The sequence below is a fragment of the Amblyraja radiata genome, chromosome 10 (assembly GCF_010909765.2).
Source record: "Amblyraja radiata isolate CabotCenter1 chromosome 10, sAmbRad1.1.pri, whole genome shotgun sequence".
Taxonomy (NCBI): domain Eukaryota; kingdom Metazoa; phylum Chordata; class Chondrichthyes; order Rajiformes; family Rajidae; genus Amblyraja; species Amblyraja radiata.
Genome location: NC_045965.1, coordinates 47672055 through 47691896, shown reverse-complemented (window position 1 = coordinate 47691896; position 19842 = coordinate 47672055). Strand labels below are relative to the sequence as shown.

Below are 19842 nucleotides of genomic sequence, written 5' to 3'. Positions count from 1 at the left end.
AGTCTTTCTCAGAAAGCTTCAGTTGGATAACATGCATGCAGTAATGAATCCCCATAATGTTTGTGTCCATCTTAATTCTGCTGCAGAGTGCCAGGCAATCTCTACTGAATCTACACATTTGGAGAAGTTCCAAATGAGAAGTTATTCTGCTGCCTCTGTGTATCAGTATACTAGAGGATTAATGGCACTCAACACAAGTTGTATAGTATGTGTTCATGTTCACTGATGCAGGAATGTATAACTAGTTTCAAGCTATACAGAAGATAAATGAAGACTCAATGTAATGTAATAGCAGAGACATAACTAAAATGACCTCCCAGAGCTGTTTCCTGGAGAATTAAATATTTTGAGATTGCTGGCCAATTACTGAAGTCATGCCTGAACATGCTATCTAACACTGACTTTAAGAGGAAATCTAACCAGATTCCTTCATATTAATGTGTAAGAAGGAACTGCAGGTGCTGGTTTAAACCGAAGATAGAGTAAAAAGCTGGATTAACTCAGCGGGACAGGCAGCATCTCTGGGAAAAATTGAATGGGTGACGTTTTGGGTTGAGACCCTTCATAATCCGGCATGGAACCTAAATATCTTAGACTTACAGCCTCAATGTCCTGGGGGGGGGGGGGAGACTTGGAATGATAGTGTGGGAACAAGCGCTACGGCCCAACTTCCTCACACCTGCCAACAATGTCCCAGCTACACTAGTCCCACCTGCCAGCATTTGGTCCATATACCTCCAAACCTGTCCTATCCATGTACCTGCCTAAATGCTTAAATGTTGGGATCGTCTTTGCCTCAACTATCTTCTCTGGCAGCTTGTTCCATACACCCACCATTCAATCAGCTACTAATTTATTCTGATGCCAGCTCTTCACATGTCAGAACTAATAGAAGTTTGGTTTGGGGGATGGTGTGAAATGGCTGCCAATGTTATGAGTCAACTTGACTTTTTTTTTTCCTTGTGCTCCCTTAACTGGAAAACAAATCTGATTCCTGGAATAATGGGCTGTCAATTTGACATTGCTCTAAATTAAAATTGTCCTTTCTACTTGTGATTTGTAGTCCTTTCTCCAATTATGATAAACTTTACAAAAAATACAGCTGTGTACTTCCTTTCTACAGAATCATACTTCCTGTCTGTCTTTGATCAAGCATCTGTCAACTCTGCACTATATATTCTTTTTTCATAACTCGCCAATTGTTGAAAAATTGGTCAATCTCCCCTAAGAGCTAGACATGTATATTGCCAGTTTAGTTTAGAAATACAGCATGGAAACAGGTCCTTCAGCCCACCGAGTCATACCGATCATTAATCACCTGTTCACATACTAGTTCTACACGCAAGGGGCAATTCTTGCAATTTCTGCAGGTGTCCATGTGTGTTGGGAACTTGATGTTCATAACCTGTAAACAGGTGGTTTTTATAGGCTTATAAGCACAGTGATATGTTTCAATTGCAAAAAATGCAGATGGGAAGATAGTTGAGATTGCCGTTTCAAAATAGGTGAACGTCCTACTTCTTCACCTGGCATAATTTGTTGTAAAATGCAGCAGATAAGTTCAGAAACATACAATAAATAGAAACGGAGAAAATTTATTTTTAATAAAACAACAATGGTAAACCATTACAGTGGATACTTATACGTTGATGTGTTATACACCAGAGTCATACTATTCCAAACTCTTATCCTGAGTGTATAACTAGATTCTAGCTCTCGATCAGTCAAGACAGTGTGTATGTATTATGTATATATATATAAAATATAGATATAATTAATTGTCTCCAAAGTAAAACACTACCAATCACTAAGGCTATTTACTTGGAGCCAGATGCATAATATGTCTTTATATTTGTATCAAGCTTTTAAAAATGATCAATGTTTCTAGTTAAAGGTACACAAAATTGCTGGGGAAACTCAGCGGGTGCAGCAGCATCTATGGAGCGAAGGAAATATTTCTAGTTAGATACTTTGCAAATCCACTTTAGGAAATGCTATTGAGTTTCTCTGTGGCAACACGGCCTGCTAGATTTCACAAAAGATTTAATTCCTGTTACCAATGAAGTCCTTACTCAACTCCTTGCCATCTTTCTCCAGGGTAGTTTCCCAGCTTATAACATTGTGCCTAACTGTCCCAGTGTTTTCCCTCTTAAACCAAGCATCCATGTATCAATATGCTCACCCGCTTGCCTGAACATCATCAGGAACACTTGAGTAGCAAAGTGATAAAATAGCACAGGAATAATTTTTTCCCTCAAGCCTGTTTCATCATTCAATGAGATTATGGCTGATCTCCGATCATCTTTCCTTCATGTCTGCTGATACCAAAGCCAAAAGCTATCCATTGTGGCGGTCCCTGGAGATTGGGCCACTCCTTGGGTCATCCCCCTCGGCTCTTGAGGGACAGGGACGGTTGTCCTCCCACATGGTTTCCCGGTTCCAACTCGGGGGTGATCTGCATGTTTGCCATGCTTCATTAAAGGACTTTCGAACCTGCCTGGCATCTATCCTTTTCCTGACCTCGTCCAGGCCACTACAACTGGTGACCCAAGGAGTGGCCTAATCTCCAGGGACCTCCACACCATCACAGATTTAAAGTTTACATTTGATGTAATACAAACTGAAGAGGATCCGAATTTCAACTGGTCTCACCTGATGCATGCTCTCGACCTGAAACGTCACTGATTCCTTTTCTCCTGAGATGCTGCCTGACCTGTTGCGTTACTCCAGCTTTTTGTGTCTGTCTTTGGTTCAACCAACATCTGCAGTTGCTCCCTACTCACTCTGTTTAAAAGGGTTTTGCTACTTCACTTTCTAGAGGCCAGTTCAGATTTTTTAAGATGTGTTCTTTCGCACTAGACTTGCCAACTAGCAGAAATAGTCAGCCACAAGGTACCTTTGATGCTGGAATCTTGCTTTTAGTGCTGGAGTAACTGAGTGTGCCAGGCATCATCTCTGGAGACATTGGATAAGCAACGTTTTGGGTCAGGATTCTTCTTCAGAAATAGTTTTTGACAATCTGTGTAACCAAAATTTTGGAAGCTTCAATCAAATCTCACTAATTTTTCAAATTTCAACAACTACAAATCAGTTTGATCTTTCCTAATAATTTCACTGTTCAAGTCTAGTCTGACGTTCTAGTAAACCTACATGTATATTTAGCAACCGCTGAAAATTTCATGTTTGGTGATTGAGAACTTCTAGCAATCCTTTTTCCAGGTACAGGTGTACTTTGCTTTTCGTCACATGTAGGAAAAAAATTGTTAATATAACAGCAGGATTGTCTGTTCAGGTATGTTAGTTATTCAAAATATAACCCATACACAGTTGCAACAGCAAAAAGTGAAGAGTTTTTGTAAGTGGCCGTGGCATAATTGTCAGTGTTTGTGTCCCACAGACAGCGACTGACAATTTGCATTCCCTGATCATTTAGCTGGCCCAATACCACATTGCATACCAGCTTGTATCGAGGGGCATTGATATCCTTCACCTTCAACCTGATGAGGTCTGTCAAACTCTGCACTAGCTGCACAGATGTTACAGGATTGTACTTGTTGTCAGCCAGGTAGCTTGTAAGTGTGGCCTCCAAAACCTTTTGGATTTTGTCGGCATCAAACTTGCTCCCTTCATCTGGCTGAGCTTTGTAAGTGTTTTCATACCTTACTTCTCTGATGGGTTGGTACAGAGGCAATCCAGAGAAACTGACCTGACCACAGGTCATCCAACTCATGGAATGCCTTTTGCCCAGCATCACAGAGCCTCTGTGAGAAAACGGCACATTCATAGAGCTTATAATGGAACTCCTTCGGGATGGCATATGTGGTCTTCCATCCATGTTCTTCAGATGTGGATGATGTTTGCCAGTGTGAATATCCATCGATTGAGAACTTCTGCGGGTGGAAATGGATCTTGCACGAGGGCGTGGTCCCAACCCATCTCCAGACAGAGCTTGATTGAACTGAGCTAATGTCTCTTGTGATAAAGGCATCTGCTTGGTTGTCATGGTGATCAGTATATTGATCTGTTTAAAGGACAAAACATAAATCAACTTTCATATATATATATATATGTAGGGAAGAAGCTGTTCCTAGAGTTACAGTTCTCAGGTTCCCAAGTCCCATCTATGCTGCAGGAGATAACATTAAAAAATGCATTAAACACTACAACCTCGTAAGCTATGAACTACAATAGACTTATTATTATTATTATTGCACTGTTGATGGTTTTTACCAATAACCTTCTCAGCTGATCGGACGATTCGCTGCAGCCTCCGGGTGTCATGCTTTGTGGCTGAGCCAAACCAGACCATGATGGAGAAGGTGAGGACAGACTCTACGATGGCCGTATAGAATTGGACCATCATTGCCTGTGGTAGATTGTGCTTCCTCAGCTACCGCAGGAAGTACATCCTCTGTTGTGCCTTTTAGACTGTGGAGTCGATGGTAGCCCCCCCACTTAAGATCCTTGGAGATGATGGTTCCCAGGAACTTAAAATACTCCACAGATGTGACTGTGGTGTTGTTGATGGTATTGTTGATGGTGAGTGGGGTGAGGGGAGGGGGAGCTCTCCTAAAGTCTACAATCAATTCGACTGGCTTACAATCAAAAGGAGTGAATTGGGACATTTTGTTTTATGGGATGATGGGATGTAGAAGAGAAATGGAAGACATTTAAAGGTGACATTTTAAGAGTACAGAACCTTTATGTCCCTGTCCGGTTGAAAGGAAATAGTAAAAATTGGAAAGAGCCATGGTTTTCAAGGGAAATTGGACACGGTTCGGAAAAAGAGAGAGATCTACAATAATTATAGGCAGCATGGAGTAAATGAGGTGCTTGAGGAGTATAAAGAATGTAAAAAAAATCTTAAGAAATAAATTTGAAAAGCTAAAGAAGATATGAGGTTGCTTTGGCAAGAACGGTGAAAGTAAATCCAAAGGGTTTCTGCAGCTATATTAATAGCAAAAGGATAAGGAATAAAATTGGTCCATTAGAGAGTCAGAGTGGACAGCTATCTGCAGAGCCAAAAGAGATGGGGAGATATTGAACAATTTTTTTTTCTTCGGTATTCACCAAAGAGAAGGATATTGAATTATGTAAGGGAAACAAGTAGGGTAGCAATGGAAACTATGAGATTCAAAGAAGAGGAAGTACGGACACTTTTGAAAAATATGAAAACGGATAAGTCTCCAGGTCCTGACAGGATATTCCCTAGGACATTGAGGGAAGTTAGTGTAGAGATAGCAGGGGCTATGACAGAAATATTTCAAATGTCATTAGATACGGGAATGGTGCCGGAGGATTGGCGTACTGCACATGTTGTTCCATTGTTTAAAACGGGTTCTAAGAGTAAACCTAGCAATTATAGACCTGTTAGTTTGATGTCAGTGGTGGGCAAATTAATGGAAAGGATACTTAGAGATAATATACATAAGCATCTGGATAAACAGGGTCTGATTAGGAACAGTCAACATGGATTTGTGCCTGGAAGGTCATGTTTGACTAATCTTCTTGAATTTTTCGAAGAGGTTACTAGGGAAATTGATGAGGGCAAAGCAGTGGATGTTGTCTATATGGACTTCAGTAAGGCCTTTGACAAGGTTCCTCATGGAAGGTTGATTAAAAAGGTTGGGTATTAATGGTGGAGTAGCAAGATGGATTCAACAGTGGCTGAATGGGAGATGCCAGAGAGTAATGGTGGATGGCTGTTTGTCAGGTTGGAGGCCGGTGACTAGTGGGTTGCCTCAGGGGTCTGTGTTGGGTCCACTGTTGTTTGTCGTGTACATCAATGATCTGGATGATGGAGTGGAAAATTGGATTAGTAAGTATGCAGATGATACTAAGATAGGTGGTGTTGTGGATAATGAAGTAGATTTTCAAAGTCTACAGAGAGATTTAGGCCATTTCGAAGAGTGGGCTGAAAGATGGCAGATGGAGTTTAATGCTGATAAGTGTGAGGTGCTACATCTTGGCAGGACAAATCAAAATAGGACATACATGGTAAATGGTAGCAAATTGAGGAATGCAGTTGAACAGAGGGATCTAGGAATAACTGTGCATAGTTCCCTGAAGGTGGGATCTCGTGTAGATAGGGTGGTAAAGAAAGCTTTTGGTGTGCTGGCCTTTATAAATCAGAGCATTGAGTACAGAAGTTGGGATGTAATGTTAAAATTGTACAAGGCATTGGTGAGGCCAATTCTGGAGTATGGTGTACAATTTTGGTCGCCTAATTATAGGAAGGATGTCAACAAAATAGAGAGAGTACAGAGGAGATTTACTAGAATGTTGCCTGGGTTTCAGCAACTAAGTTACAGAGAAAGGTTGAACAAGTTAGGGCTTTATTCTTTGGAGCGCAGAAGGTTAAGGGGGGGACTTGATAGAGGTCTTTAAAATGATGAGAGGGATAGACAGAGTTGACGTGGATAAGCTTTTCCCACTGAGAGTAGGGAAGATTCAAACAAGGGGACATGACTTGAGAATTAAGGGACAGAAGTTTAGGGGTAACATTAGGGGTAACTTCTTTACTCAGAGAGTGGTAGCTGTGTGGAATGAGCTTCCAGTTGAAGTGGTGGAGGCAGGTTTGATTTTATCATTTAAAAATAAATTGGATAGGTATATGGACGGGAAAGGAATGGAGGGTTATGGTCTGAGTGCAGGTAGATGGGACTAGGGGGGAAAAATGATAGGCACGGACTTGAAGGTCCAAGATGGCCTGTTTCCATGCTGAAATTGTTGTTATATGGTTATAAAGAGAAGCAGTCATAGAATTAAGACCAAGGAACAAGCATGACAAGCAGAAGTGTGATATTGGTGCAATGGTTCAAGCGGAAACAATAACTTGTGCAATGTGGAGGAAAGGGTAGGAGAGTCCATGTTGATCAAATGTTGAAGGAAGTGACATATCGGTACTCTTTGGGGAAAGATGTGATGATAAATTTAATGGAGGAAGTTCTGTAACTTATAGAGCATTGTTCAGCTTTGTAATATGTTGAACCCCAGAGCGTACATACTAGGGAAAAGAAGCCAACATAGTGAAGGTAACTGAAAGGATATGTTAAGAGAGGCAATAAATAGATTTAGGAGGTGCTTAGACTACAAGGCGGTACCTAGTTGGAGTAAAGATAAGCATAGAATGTTGTAAACCGGGCTGCCGCCAACAATGCTGATTTGTGATAAGAAGGGTTCTTTATTACACCCTTTGTCAGACAAATGTGATGATGTTTTTGTAATTAATTAATAGGGAACAGAAAGTTGAAGGTTAGACTAAGAGAAATGTTGATCACATTAAATATTTCAAAAATGTAAAATCCGCATGTAACCATTGTGTCGCGAGAATATAAAAAGACTGGGTGCATTGCATTGAAACACTTTGTGTGCTCTCAGAGTGTGTCCCAGTTGATACTGTTTAGGCCTTGAATAAACCGACATTTGAGAAACTCACGACTGCTCCAGCAGTCTGTCTCCATGTGCTGCTCTCTCAAGGTCAAGCACACAATTCTCTCCAACACATTTATTCTAAATGATGATATAGAGGACACTACTGAAGAGGAGCTATGAGTCAACAGTGAGTTGAGTCAGGATGTCACACATTCATAACGGCAAGAAGTAATGACAACACCACAGACTCAAGCACGGTTAGCGTGATCTAACCATCTGATAAAAAAACATGTTACAAATAGATCCTGCAATTGCTGAATGTGATATACACGTATGAAAAGAGAAAGGAACATGGTAGATTTGTCCATGAATGTATAAGAGAGACACGTGGTAAAATGACATCATCTTAGAACAAAAGCATGAATATCAGTTGTTGTTAATCTTCCTTAAAATATATACCCTTGATGGCTCCCGGAAATTATTAGACTGTATTTGCCAGCTCTATAAAACTGGCCCACGGACCACCATCAATTGGCCAACACTCAATACCGCTGATTCATGTTAACCTTCAGATCTTACATTCCTTTATAATTATGTAAAAGCTGACTTATATTGTACGTTTTGTATTAATTGCTCTGAACAGTGCACTTCAGTGTTGAGGAGAAAAATAGTCTACGAGTTTGTATTTTGTCAAAAGCGGGAAGACATGGGCAATTTCCAGGATTCTTTGGCAGAGAAATATGCGTGTGTGTGTGTGCGAGAGATTGTTTTAGCAATGAGAGAAGAGACTCTGATCTCTCTCTCTTCCTATAATGATCATGATGGGAGAAGGATAGACAGATGGGATTTTTTTTCCTTACCAGTGGCAGTTAAATTGTTGGCTAGGGAAGGTGTGATCTAAAAAAAAAAAACAATGTGAAAAACTGTGGAATAGTTTAAAATGACTGGGGAAGAAAAGCAGGTAAGGAGGGAGGGGGGAGGGAAGGGCAGGAGAGGATGATATGGAGTTACTTAAAATTAGAGAATGAGAGTGGCATGAACATTGAATTCTCTAATCGACTGCCATAAAATGGGACTTGAATCAACAAACTCTTGACACGGTGACGAGAGTACAATCAACATGGTGGACATACCAAAGAGCTATTTTCTGTTCTATAGGGAATTTGCAGTCTGGCTCCATGCAATAAGGAAAAATCTATTCAGAAAGTTGCACAGTTGGTTTGCTGTATTTGCATGTCAGTTCACCACATTTGTTTCCAGTAGTCATGGAACACATCTTCAACTCATCACTGACTCGGGTATTAAATTTTTATGTGTAAAAGGAACTGCAGATGTGTAGGAAGAAATTGCAGATGCTGGTTTAAACCGAAGATAGACCCAAAAACCTGGAGTAACTCAGCGGGTCAGACAGCATCTCTGGAGAGAAGGAATAGGTGACGTTTTAGGTCATGACCCTTCTTCAGACATGTAGGTGCTGATTTACACAGCAGATAGACCCAAAAATGCTGGAGTAACTCAGCAGGTCAGGCAGCATCTCTGAAGAAAAGGAATAGGTGACGTTTTGGATCGAGACCCTTCACCAATAATAGAATTATGATCATGGGTTGGTTATTTGTTGTACAAACAGCCTGATTTTAATTTCCAAAATCATATGGTTTCTACACCAGCAGCTGACCTGCAACATCATTTTTACCCTTGGTTGGCATCCTTACATTTTAAATGAGCAACTACATTGGTTGTGTAATGATTTACTACTAATACCCAAACCGGTCATAAAATCAAAAAGGTTTTATTTCACAGAGGGCTGCACTGCAAATATTTAAAATAACTTTTCATTTTCATTTTGTTTTCACTAAAAATCTGTCTAGCACAGGATTGCAAAACAATTTAGAGTCATAGACTTATACAACATGGAAATAGGCTCTTCGGCCCAACTCAACCATGCCGACCAAGATGCCACATCTAAGATAGTCCCATTTGCCTGCATTTGGCTCGTAACGTTCTCAACCTTTCCATTTATCTCAAACATTTTTCAAACCCAATATTTGAACATAGTAAATATTTAATTCACTGCAGAAAAATCTATGAGTGAACTGCTGTATTGCGGTCAACGTTGCATTTTGGTGCACCAGGGCACTAAACTACATGCAGCACAGTTAAGAGCTGCTTGGTCCTGTGATTATCAGTTCGCTCTGCACCTCCTACACTGGGTTAAATTAATAATCATTGCCAAGCCAATCACAACATTACAGCTATCAAAGGAAGCTGACATGTTTCAACAGGTAAAGACAATGCTTCATTAATGTTTTAACTTGTCTATTTATTCAGCAATATAATATGCAATATATCTTTGTTCAGCAAATTCTGTATTGTGGTCTGCTATTAGAATTTTGGTCTGAGGTCCCATTATAAATGATCCCAGTACTGATCTCATTGCAAAACTAGATAACAGCAAAATGGAATATTGTGAAACAGAATGTGAAGATAAAAGTGCTCTTGGGAAATAGTCTGAAAATCTGTCTTATATTTTACATGATCATCTTCTCGCCAGGTCTGAAGAAGGGTTTCGGCCCGAAACGTCGCCTATTTCCTTCGCTCCTTAGATGCTGCTGCACCCGCTGAGTTTCCCCAGCAATTTTGTGTACCTTCGATATTCCAGCATCTGCAGTTCCCTTTTGAACAAGATGTAAAACACTAGTTACTTGTAATCACCCATTGTATGGTACAGCCCAAGAAGGCTTTAATCTGCACAGGGTATCACGTTCTCAAATTACACTGGATCGGAAGAAAGGTTTGTGGGAAGGAAGAGAGGACTTTATGTCCTTCCAAAATTGTACTCTGCAGAACCTTGCTCAATGCTACAGCTGAGGCTTAATCAATAAATTACAAAGGTTTAGCATAATTCCCTTACATTTGTAGTTTAAAACCTTATGCCCATGTTGGTAAATATCTCAACTTGGTCTGCAACCCTGAAATATTTGCAACTAAATAGACAAGGTCACTTTGTTTTTACAACTGCTTTAAAATTGCAGTTTAGTACCAATGAGACCCAAGTTCAAGTTCATATTTATTGTCACATGCACCAATTAGTACGGTGAAATTTGAGTTACCAAATAGCCATACGAATAAAAAGAACACAATACACAATAGAGTTTAACCCAGATGTCAAACATAGAACAATGCACTAATGAAGTGGGAAGGATGCAAAGTACAAGGTAGACAAAATCAGTCTGAAGAAGGGTTTCGGCCTGAAACGTCGCCTATTTCCTTCGCTCCATAGATGCTGCCGCACCCGCTGAGTTTCACCAGCAATTTGTCTACCTTCGATTTTCCAGCATCTGCAGTTCCTTCTTGAACAGGATGCAAAGTACAGCCTTGCTTGGCTAAGTGAATGGTCAGGGAGGGTAGCCCTCTAAGGTGAGCCCATTGCCATGCTCTGAAATGAAGGAAGTGGAATGAATATCGCCTGCCATTGGAAGCAACAAGATCAACTTCAGATGATGATTGAGGACATAGTGTTTTTTCAGAAAGGAGTGGCCTTGGTTGTTCTGATAACCAAGTTATAAACCATCTCAATCACTGCCCTAAACACTTTATTTGTGTCCTTACAGCTAAATGGAATAATACACATGTCAATTTGTACACAATTTGATGCATGATAGATAAATATACTTTGACCGTTTCTGTTAAAAGAGTTATTTTAAACAGGAGTTTTGTCTGCTAAATCTATGGCATCTACCTGAATGTTTTATGTAAACTAAATCAATCTTCATTCCTCCACTGAGCCATGAACCTAAATTACGTGCTCAAGTTCCAGACAAGGATTTGAATATATAAACATCTGGCCTCAGCGGCTTCTAAGTGAGTCAAAACCTTGGTATCTTATTCCCTCTACTAGACAGATTTTCCAGCTTAGGCTAATGACTTAAGCTGAAGGCATTAAAATACATATGTAAATCAGCACTACTACAAATGACTTGATCCAATGTTTTCCAAACTTCTGCGTAACAGAATACCGAGGCTCATTTCGAACCACTAGTGGTTACAACTGAGATTTTGAACCTGCTACCTGCTGAATTGTGAAGAGTAACATGGAGCATTGCACACGTCCTCATTACGCTGGATTTAAATAAGCAATATTGTCACTGTCATGCATGGATGAATGTCTGCAAAACTTATGAATATTTCATTGTTTTCTGGCAATGCTAAATGCAAAACTCATCTTTAAACCTACCGTATTATAAAGTAATCCCATCAAAGCACAGCACCTTTATTGAACTATTTCCTAAGCCGTTTTAACATTTTTTTGATCTTAGTTATGTATACCTTCATCCTTTCTTCACTGGGAGAAACTTGCAATAGATAAAAACAAATCTAATGGCTAGGAATTCTGTACAGTTCAATACTTATATACGTATAAAAGATAAGGCTATTTGGAAAATAAAATTAACAACAAAGCAAAATTAAAGAATCTTACCCTGCAGAGAAATTTAAAGCAACTGATTTCTGGTAACTTGCTGCAATCCAAGTTAAAAAAGTAATATTTCTTTAAAACTGTCTGCTTTTACCAATCTGGAGCAGAAAACACTGGTTTTTAAAAGTGTTTTACACTTCCATGGAGATGTTATCAGGTGTCTTCAAGCCTCCTGAACTGACTGCAAACTATTAAAAAAAAACAGCCGTAATCGTTACCAAGTGCATTGACCACCTGATAAACAATTGACCACTGATTGCGAGACTTGTTGCACCACTGCACCACATGAAGGCAAGCAGTCTTGAGCTATTGGTGCTACACATGTCTGGGCAACTCGTCATTCGTACAGGTCTCCAAGGTTACAGCTGCAACCCCATGGCAATCCTCCTGAACAATATTAACTTTTCTCAAGGTCCAAGGCCAGTTGGACGTCAATTTTATTTCAATGTCTGTTACACGTTTGACATTTGGTGCTTCTTGCACCTTCCACCCCTTCAAGTTGCTACTACTTGTCAGGGCTTGGCAGTTTTAGAGAGGTCTACAGGCGTCTAATTCTGAAGCTGGCATTATTTCTACATACTCATATGTGTGGCCAATTTTTAAACAAATTATTAATTTTTCCTCATTCGTCAAAAACTTGTTTGGGCATTTTCCCTTGCCAACATGTCAGACAAGGGAACTTTCCCCAGACCTTCATTAATGAAGGCATTTTAGAAGCTTTGAGAGGTTTAAAATGTAATTCATTTTAATTTCCTCTTCTGCAGACATATGGGCCACTTGGATCTAAAACATTCTTGCAGGGGGTGTGAACACAATACACATATAAGTGACTGTTCAGAAGATTGTCGTACTTGGGAAATGTTGGGAGGTTATCTATTTATAACAGCAAAAGACACAAAGTGTTGGATTGACTCAACACTTCTAGAAGGGTGTCTATCCGAAACATCACCTTTTCATGATCCACAGAGATAACGCCTGACCCGCTGAGTTACTCCTGCACTTTGTGTCCTATTTTGTAAACCAGCATCTGCACTTCCTTGTGTATCTATTTATAACAGCACCTTGAGTTGACATACATCAACTATCAATGCTGCTATTCTCATGTACATCTCATCCACACCATTCCTTGGCTTAGTCATACAGCATGAAAACAGGACCTTTAGCTCAACTTGCCCATGCCAACCAAGATACCACATCCAAACTAGTCCACTCTGCTTGCGTTTGGCCTATACCCCTCTGAGCCTTTCCTATCCATTTGTTAATTGTATTCCTTGTACCGTGTATCCTTTAGTCATTTAATGTCTTCTGCCTTGAACCTAGAACAAAACTTTCACTTTTGTTCTTTCCTCTCCTCAATCATTTCCCTGAATTTTAAAACTTGTTTTATCTCCAGTTCCACTGTCATTATTCTTATTCTTTATTTATTGATGCTTGCTGAATCTTTCCAGAAGTTTCTGTGTTTTCATTCAGATTTACAGTATCCACTTCATTTTGCTGCTATAATATTGTTTATTGGTCAGATTTTGGTCATTGGTGGTGGTCTTGACCCCCTCTGGAGTCATGCAACAATTATGGCCAAATGTGGAAACAAGGAACTGCAGATGTTGGTTTACAAAGATAAAGACACAAAGTGCTGGAGTAACTCAGAGGGTCCGACGGCATCCCTGCAGAACATGGATCGGTGATGTTTTGGGTCGGGACCCTTCTTCAGACTGTTAAAGGCCACCTGGGATCTGCATAAAAGTGGGTGCAGTTCCTGAGAAAAATGTTACTGCACTCATGCCATTGCATTTAGGTAAACAGGGAATTGCTGAAGCAATGTTATTTAGTTTGGCTCTTTTAATTAAACCATTCACAGTGATCTGGATGGCAGGCATCTGAAGCATATCGAATGTTAATGAGCCATTATGGGTGATGCAGTTTGCTAGTAGATTGCATGTTCTAACATTAGTGAGAAAATTACTATCGGCACAAGATCTTAAAATCAATGGACCCATAGTCCTCTTGTGGGTAACAGTGGTTTTATAGTAAATATCAGCAGATAGTTTGTTTCTTGAGATATAGACAGAGTGATTCAGAAAATGGAGAGAGATATCAGAAATAGTCCAAATGAATTTGACAGCAAGGTGGAAGTTTGTAGTGAAGGTGATAATATTGATGAGTTCCACACGAGTGCAGGAAAAATCAGCAATGCAGTCTTTGATGTGCCAAAGAAAGAATTGTGGAGAAGGTTAGGGACAAGGACAATTCTAATTAGCTAACAAAAAGAGAGGTGTAGCTAGGTCTAATGCAAGTGCAGGCACGGTGGCGCAGTGGTAGAGTTGCTGCCTTACAGCACTTGCAGCACCAGAGACCCAGGTTCGATCCTGACTTGTTGGCCTTTATAACAAGAGGAATCGAATATAGGAGCAAAGAGGTCCTTCTTCAATTGTACAGAGCCCTAGTGAGACCACATCTGGAGTATTGTGTGCAGTTTTGGTCCCCTAATTTGAGGAAGGACATTCTTGCTATTGAGGGACTGCAGCATAGGTTTACAAGGTTAATTCCCGGGATGGCGTGACTGTCATATGCTGAGAGAATGGAGCAGCTGGGCTTGTACACTCTGGAGTTTAGAAGGATGAGAGGGGATCTCATTGAAACATATAAGATTGTTAAGGGCTTGGACACGCTAGAGGCAGGAAACATGTTCCCAATGTTGGGGGAGTCCAGAACCAGGGTCCATAGTTTAAGAATAAGGAGTAAGCCATTTAGAACGGAGACGAGGAAACACTTTTTCTCACAGAGAGTGGTAAGTCTGTGGAAATCTCTGCCTCAGAGGGCAGTGGAGGCAGGTTCTCTGGCTGCTTTCAAGAGAGAGCTAGATAGGGCTCTTAAAAATAGCAGAGTCAGGGGATATGGGGAGAAGGCAGGAATGGGGTGCTGATTGGGGATGATCAGCCATAATCACATTGAATGGCGGTGCGGCTCAAAGGGCCGAATGGCCTATTCCTGCACCTATTGTCTATTGACTATGGGTAATGTCTGTATGGAGTTTGTACGTTTACCCCGTGACCGCGTGGGTTTTCTCCGAGATCTTCGGTTCCTCCCACACTCCAAAGACGTACAGGTTTGTAGGTTAATTGTCTTGGTATAAGTGTAAATTGTCCCTAATGTGTGTAGGATAGTGTTAATGTGCGTTGACCGCTAGTTGACACAGATTAGGTGGGCTGATTGGCTTTTTTCCGTGCCGTATCTCTAACCTAAACTAAAAGTGCCCATGGCAAGACCTTTAATTTATAGAAAATGAGAGAAATCAAAAGAAAAGTTCACAGTAAGAATAAGTTCTGCCAGGTGGATGAGAGTGTTAGTGGAAGGAAGCTGGTCGGATCTTTGTTTTAGAAAGAAGCAGAGGGTCTTAAGATCATATAGAGGGATAAAGGTGTATAAAAAATGGATGTCCATGGTGAATGGATGATGTCCATTAGTCCAGGAGGTGGGGACCAGGGAATTAAAAGTTGCCACAATGATGCAGGGAAAGTGAGGTGACTCGGGGAAAGTGAGTGAGGTGAATCTGCAACATCCAGGTTCAGGAGCAGCTTCTTCCCCACAATCATCAAACTATTAAACACAACTTCAAACAAACTCTGAACTATAACAGCCTATTGCACTTTATCTGTTTATTTATGTTTGTATATATATGATCTATGGTATATAGACACACTGGTCTGTTCTGTATTTATGCCTACAATATCCTGTTGTGCTGCAGCAAGCAAGAATTTCATTGTCCTATCTGGGACACATGACAATAAACTCTCTTGACTCTTGACTTGACGATGCAAGTTGGAAGGAACTGAACAAGAGGAGGCAGGATAGTATTGAGGTTATACAAAGAGATAAATTCAGTGGGTAAGAGCGGGCAGAGGTAAATGGTGTACCAGGACAATCCTGTTTATGGATCTTTGTTTAAGAGAATGTATTGAAAATCTTTAAATCTAGTTCTCATCTCATAATTTTTCCATTATTCCTTTCTCACCACCAGAAAACTGTTAATGAGTTAAAGATAATATTTAATTTACTAAAATAAACAATGCTAAAAGATAAAATTATCAATGTTAACAAAGGCATCAGTTACAGCAGGCTCTATTTGTATCAACATCACATGTTCCTTTTCCAGGAGTGACGGGGCACAAATGTTTAATGTGTGAGCAAACCTTCCGGAGAAGGTGTGACTGTACCGCATAATGTGATGCATTTTAAAGTAAATTAATTAGATTTTGCACAGTCCATCTCTTAATGATGAAGATCAGATTTAATTTTGACAAATTGGGGTATGTAAAAATACAGTCCTTGCTTATTACAGATCGTATAAGGTCCACGTGGACTTCCCCAAACGTGTTAATGCAGAACAGCACAGCACAGGAACAGGCCCTTCAGCCCACCTGCACATAATCCAGTTTCTTCCATTCGCTCTATATCCATGTGTCTAAAAGCCTCTTAAATACCTCTACCAGCACCTCTGGCAGTGCTTTCCAGGCACCCACCACTCTGTGTAAACAAAAATTGCCCTGCACATCTCCATTAAACTTTCTCCCTCTCACCTTAAAGTTATGCCCATTAGTCTTTGACATTTCCACCCTGTCTACCCTATTTTTGCATTCATAATTTGATATACTTTTATCAGGTCTCCCTTCAGCCTCTGACACCCCAGAAAAAATAATTAAATCTCTCCTTATAGCCAATACTTTCCAATCCAGATAGAATTTTGGTAAACCTCTTCTGCACTTTCCCCAAAACCTCCACATCCTTCCTGTAAAGGGGTGACCAGAACTGCAAACAATACTCCAAATGGGTCTAACCAAAGTCCTATAATGCATTTTGTTGTCTCTGTACTGTACACTGACAATGACAATTAAAATTGAATCTGAATCTGAATCTGAATAAAGTTACTATCCTATACTATAAAGATGCAACATGACTGTTTGACTCTGTTTGAAAGGCCCTGACCCACTTACGTGTCCTTGGCAAATTACGCAACCTCGTCGTCGCGTTGAGGCGCACGGGCATCGTGTGGCCGCACGGGGCCGGTCCCACTGAGAAGCGGGGAGGGGTATGTAGTTGGGCGCGATATCGCGCGGAGCTCCGAAATTTTGTAGCGAACAAAATCTTCACGCGCCTCCGGCCTGTCGCGTAACTGACGGCCAAAGTGGGACAGGCCCAAGACCCTGGCACGACGCAACGTCTCACCTCCAACAGCAGCAGAAGCAGGCAAACGATCGTCGAGCTCTGCCTGGGGCTCTCGGCCGTTTCGGTCCGGAACCGCCCCCACTTCTTCTCCCAAGAAAATTGAAGATGGACACAAAATGCTGGAATAACTCAGCGGGACTGCCAGCATCTCCGGAGAGAAGGAATGGATGATGTTTTGGGTCAAGACCCTTCTTTCAGACTGAAGAAGGGTCTTGACCCGAAACGTCACATTGCTTCTCTCCAGCGATGCTGAGTTACTCCAGCATTTTGTGTCCATCTTCAAATGACGTCACGCGCTCCAAACGGCTGTGTGGACGCATGAAGTCGCGTGCGACCTTCACGGTACCGTCGCACCTCAACGCGACCACGAGGTCGCATAATTAGCGTGCCAAGGACACGTAAGTGGGACAGGGACTAATGAAGGCAAGCATACCATGCATCTTCATTACCACTCTATCTATTAGTGCTACCACTCTCAGGAAGCTATGGACTTGGAGCCCAAGATTTTTCTGTACATCAATGCTGCTGTTAACAGTATCCTCCAAAGAAAACCACCTTCCTTAGTCTGAAATACAGCTTGCATTTATGTTGAAGGGGTATCAGTTTAACATCCCATTCAAAAGACTGTGCCAAGTGCTTCTACAGTGCTTCCCCATTGCAACACTGACTGCTGTACATTTAAATTGCAAATTGTATTCTTCACAGAGGAAATAAAAATCACTAGTTGCTTCCCCTCTCTCTCTCTCCACCTTCTAACTTGCTTTCCTTGTATTAGTATCCTCCCTCTATTTTTTCCCCCTCTGCATCTGTTACTTATTCCCCCCCCCTACCCGTTTCCATCTAATTTCCCCTGGTCTCCGCTCGGCAAAGGCGGTGCCGTAGCCATGGCCGGGCCGCCTCAGCCCGCTTGCCTGTGGGGAAACCTCGCTTCCTTCGCCGCCGACATGAGGAAAATGATCAACGCGCCCGAGCTCAGGTGAGAGCGCCGGCGGGAAGCAGGAAACACCGGGGATTGGAAGAGCACCGTAGGCCTCACACACACACACTCGCCACCAGAGCCGGCGTTTGCATGAACTTTTGCTAATAGTTGCTGGGATTTTTACTTAAAAGTGACCGCTTCAGTTGAAATAAATCCTCTACTGTTTGAAAACGTTGATGCAACTTAAGGTGCACTTTCTAAAACTACCAATATAAATTAAGAATCGAAAGTAAACGACACGTTTCTTTAAAATAAACACACGCACTCACGGAAAATGTCTTATGTGACTTTGTTGGAAATACTATTTCAGTATAAATTGTTACGTTATCATTATGGAAATATTTCATTTGTAAAGTGCACTCGTCAGGGGCTCTGAAATTTGCAAATAAAAAAACATTTTCTATTAGGCTTAATGTTTAACTGATACCTTTAATAGACAAATACAGGCTTCAGGAGAAATTTTGTTCAAGAAAAATACTCTGCTGCACTGTACTGGGATGTTCCAGACAGCATAGGTCCAACAACCATCCTCCTTCCTAACTGCATGGCAAGCTGTCACCTTTGCTTTCAGTGTGTACATACACACACACGTGTGTGACCTTCCATGTTTTGAGTGTGGAAGAAACATTGAAATGAAGATCATTGAGATGCAATGAACCAAAGGCTAATCCACGAATCCACGCTAATCCATCAATGCCTCTTCAGTTTGCTGTTTCTTTGGAATAAATAAGGGACACTTGCAATTATAATGTACTTTTTACACCCTCAGATCATCCTAAAACATTCATACATTTGTTCTAATGTGGAATATGCTGCAACATATGGCAGATATATAGCATGACAGATATATAGATGATCTGTTATGGTGATTTCTTTCTTGGTGAATATCCTTGGGGTTAGATGATTTGCTTCCATTGCAGATCTTTTGGGATCTGGGGTGACTAATGAACATTGTGAGATCTACAGATACTGTTGAAGGAGGTGCAACTGGAACTTGACAGGGCAGGAGAGAGGGTTGATTAGATTAATTAATTCTCTTGCTGCTATTTACACTTGGCATCTAAAATCTCTCATGGAGAGATTCAAAGTTCTCTACCATCCCAGATGTTTCTTGGCAATTTGAGCATGAGCTGAGTCACTGAGGATGCCAACCTTTTGCCAATGATAGACACAAAAAGCTGGAGTAACTCAGGCAGCATTTCTGGAGAGAAGGAATGGGTGATGTTTCGGGTCAAGACCCTTCTTCAGACTAGTTGGGGATAAGGGAAACAAGAGATAGAGTCATAGAGTGATACGGTGTGGAAATAGGCCCTTCGGCCCAACTCGCCCACACCGGGCAACAATGTCCCAGCTACACTAGTCCCACTTGCCTGCGCTTGGTCCATATCCCTCCAAGCCTGTCCTTTCCATGTACCTGTCTAACTGTTTCTTAAACGTTGTGATAGTCCCAGCCTCAACTACCTCATCTGGCAGCTTGTTCCATACACCCACCACCCTTTGTGTGAAAATGTTACCCCTTGGATTCCTATTAAATCTTTTCCCCTTCACCTTGAATCTATGTCCTCTGGTCCTCGATTTCCCTGGGCAAAAGACTGTGCATCTACCTGATCTATTCCTCTCACGATTTTGTATACCTCTATAAGATCTCCCCTCATCCTCCTGCGCTCCATGGAATGGAGACCCAACCTACTCAACCTCTCCCGATAGCTCACACCCTCTAGTCCTGCCATATCCTCATAAATCTTTTCTGAACCCTTTCATAATTGACAATATCTTTCCTATAACATGGTGC

The 19842-nt window shown here is 41.1% G+C and overlaps 2 protein-coding genes across 3 annotated transcripts in view; one reads left to right on the top strand and one right to left on the bottom strand.

The window, feature by feature from the left end:
* Positions 1-2251: 2251 nt before the first annotated feature.
* Positions 2252-17998, bottom strand: dynlt4 (dynein light chain Tctex-type 4). Of its 2 annotated transcripts, none has more exons than XM_033028743.1 (2): positions 17902-17998; positions 2252-4021 (listed from the first exon to the last, which is right to left on the bottom strand). In XM_033028743.1, exon 2 carries the CDS (start codon positions 4001-4003, stop codon positions 3302-3304), a length of 702 nt encoding a protein of 233 aa, XP_032884634.1. In that variant the 5' UTR covers positions 4004-4021; positions 17902-17998; the 3' UTR covers positions 2252-3301. The 2 variants fall into 2 exon arrangements, with proteins under 2 accessions (XP_032884634.1, XP_032884633.1); XM_033028742.1 differs by lacking the exon at positions 17902-17998 and adding an exon at positions 11852-12006.
* The window catches only part of btbd19 (BTB domain containing 19), a 112839-nt gene continuing 110885 nt past the window's right edge, over positions 17889-19842 (top strand). The window contains exon 1 of the mRNA XM_033028741.1: positions 17889-18047. Within this exon, the coding sequence (XP_032884632.1) occupies positions 17956-18047 (92 nt within the window). The 5' untranslated portion in view covers positions 17889-17955. The remainder of the gene's footprint in view (positions 18048-19842) is intronic.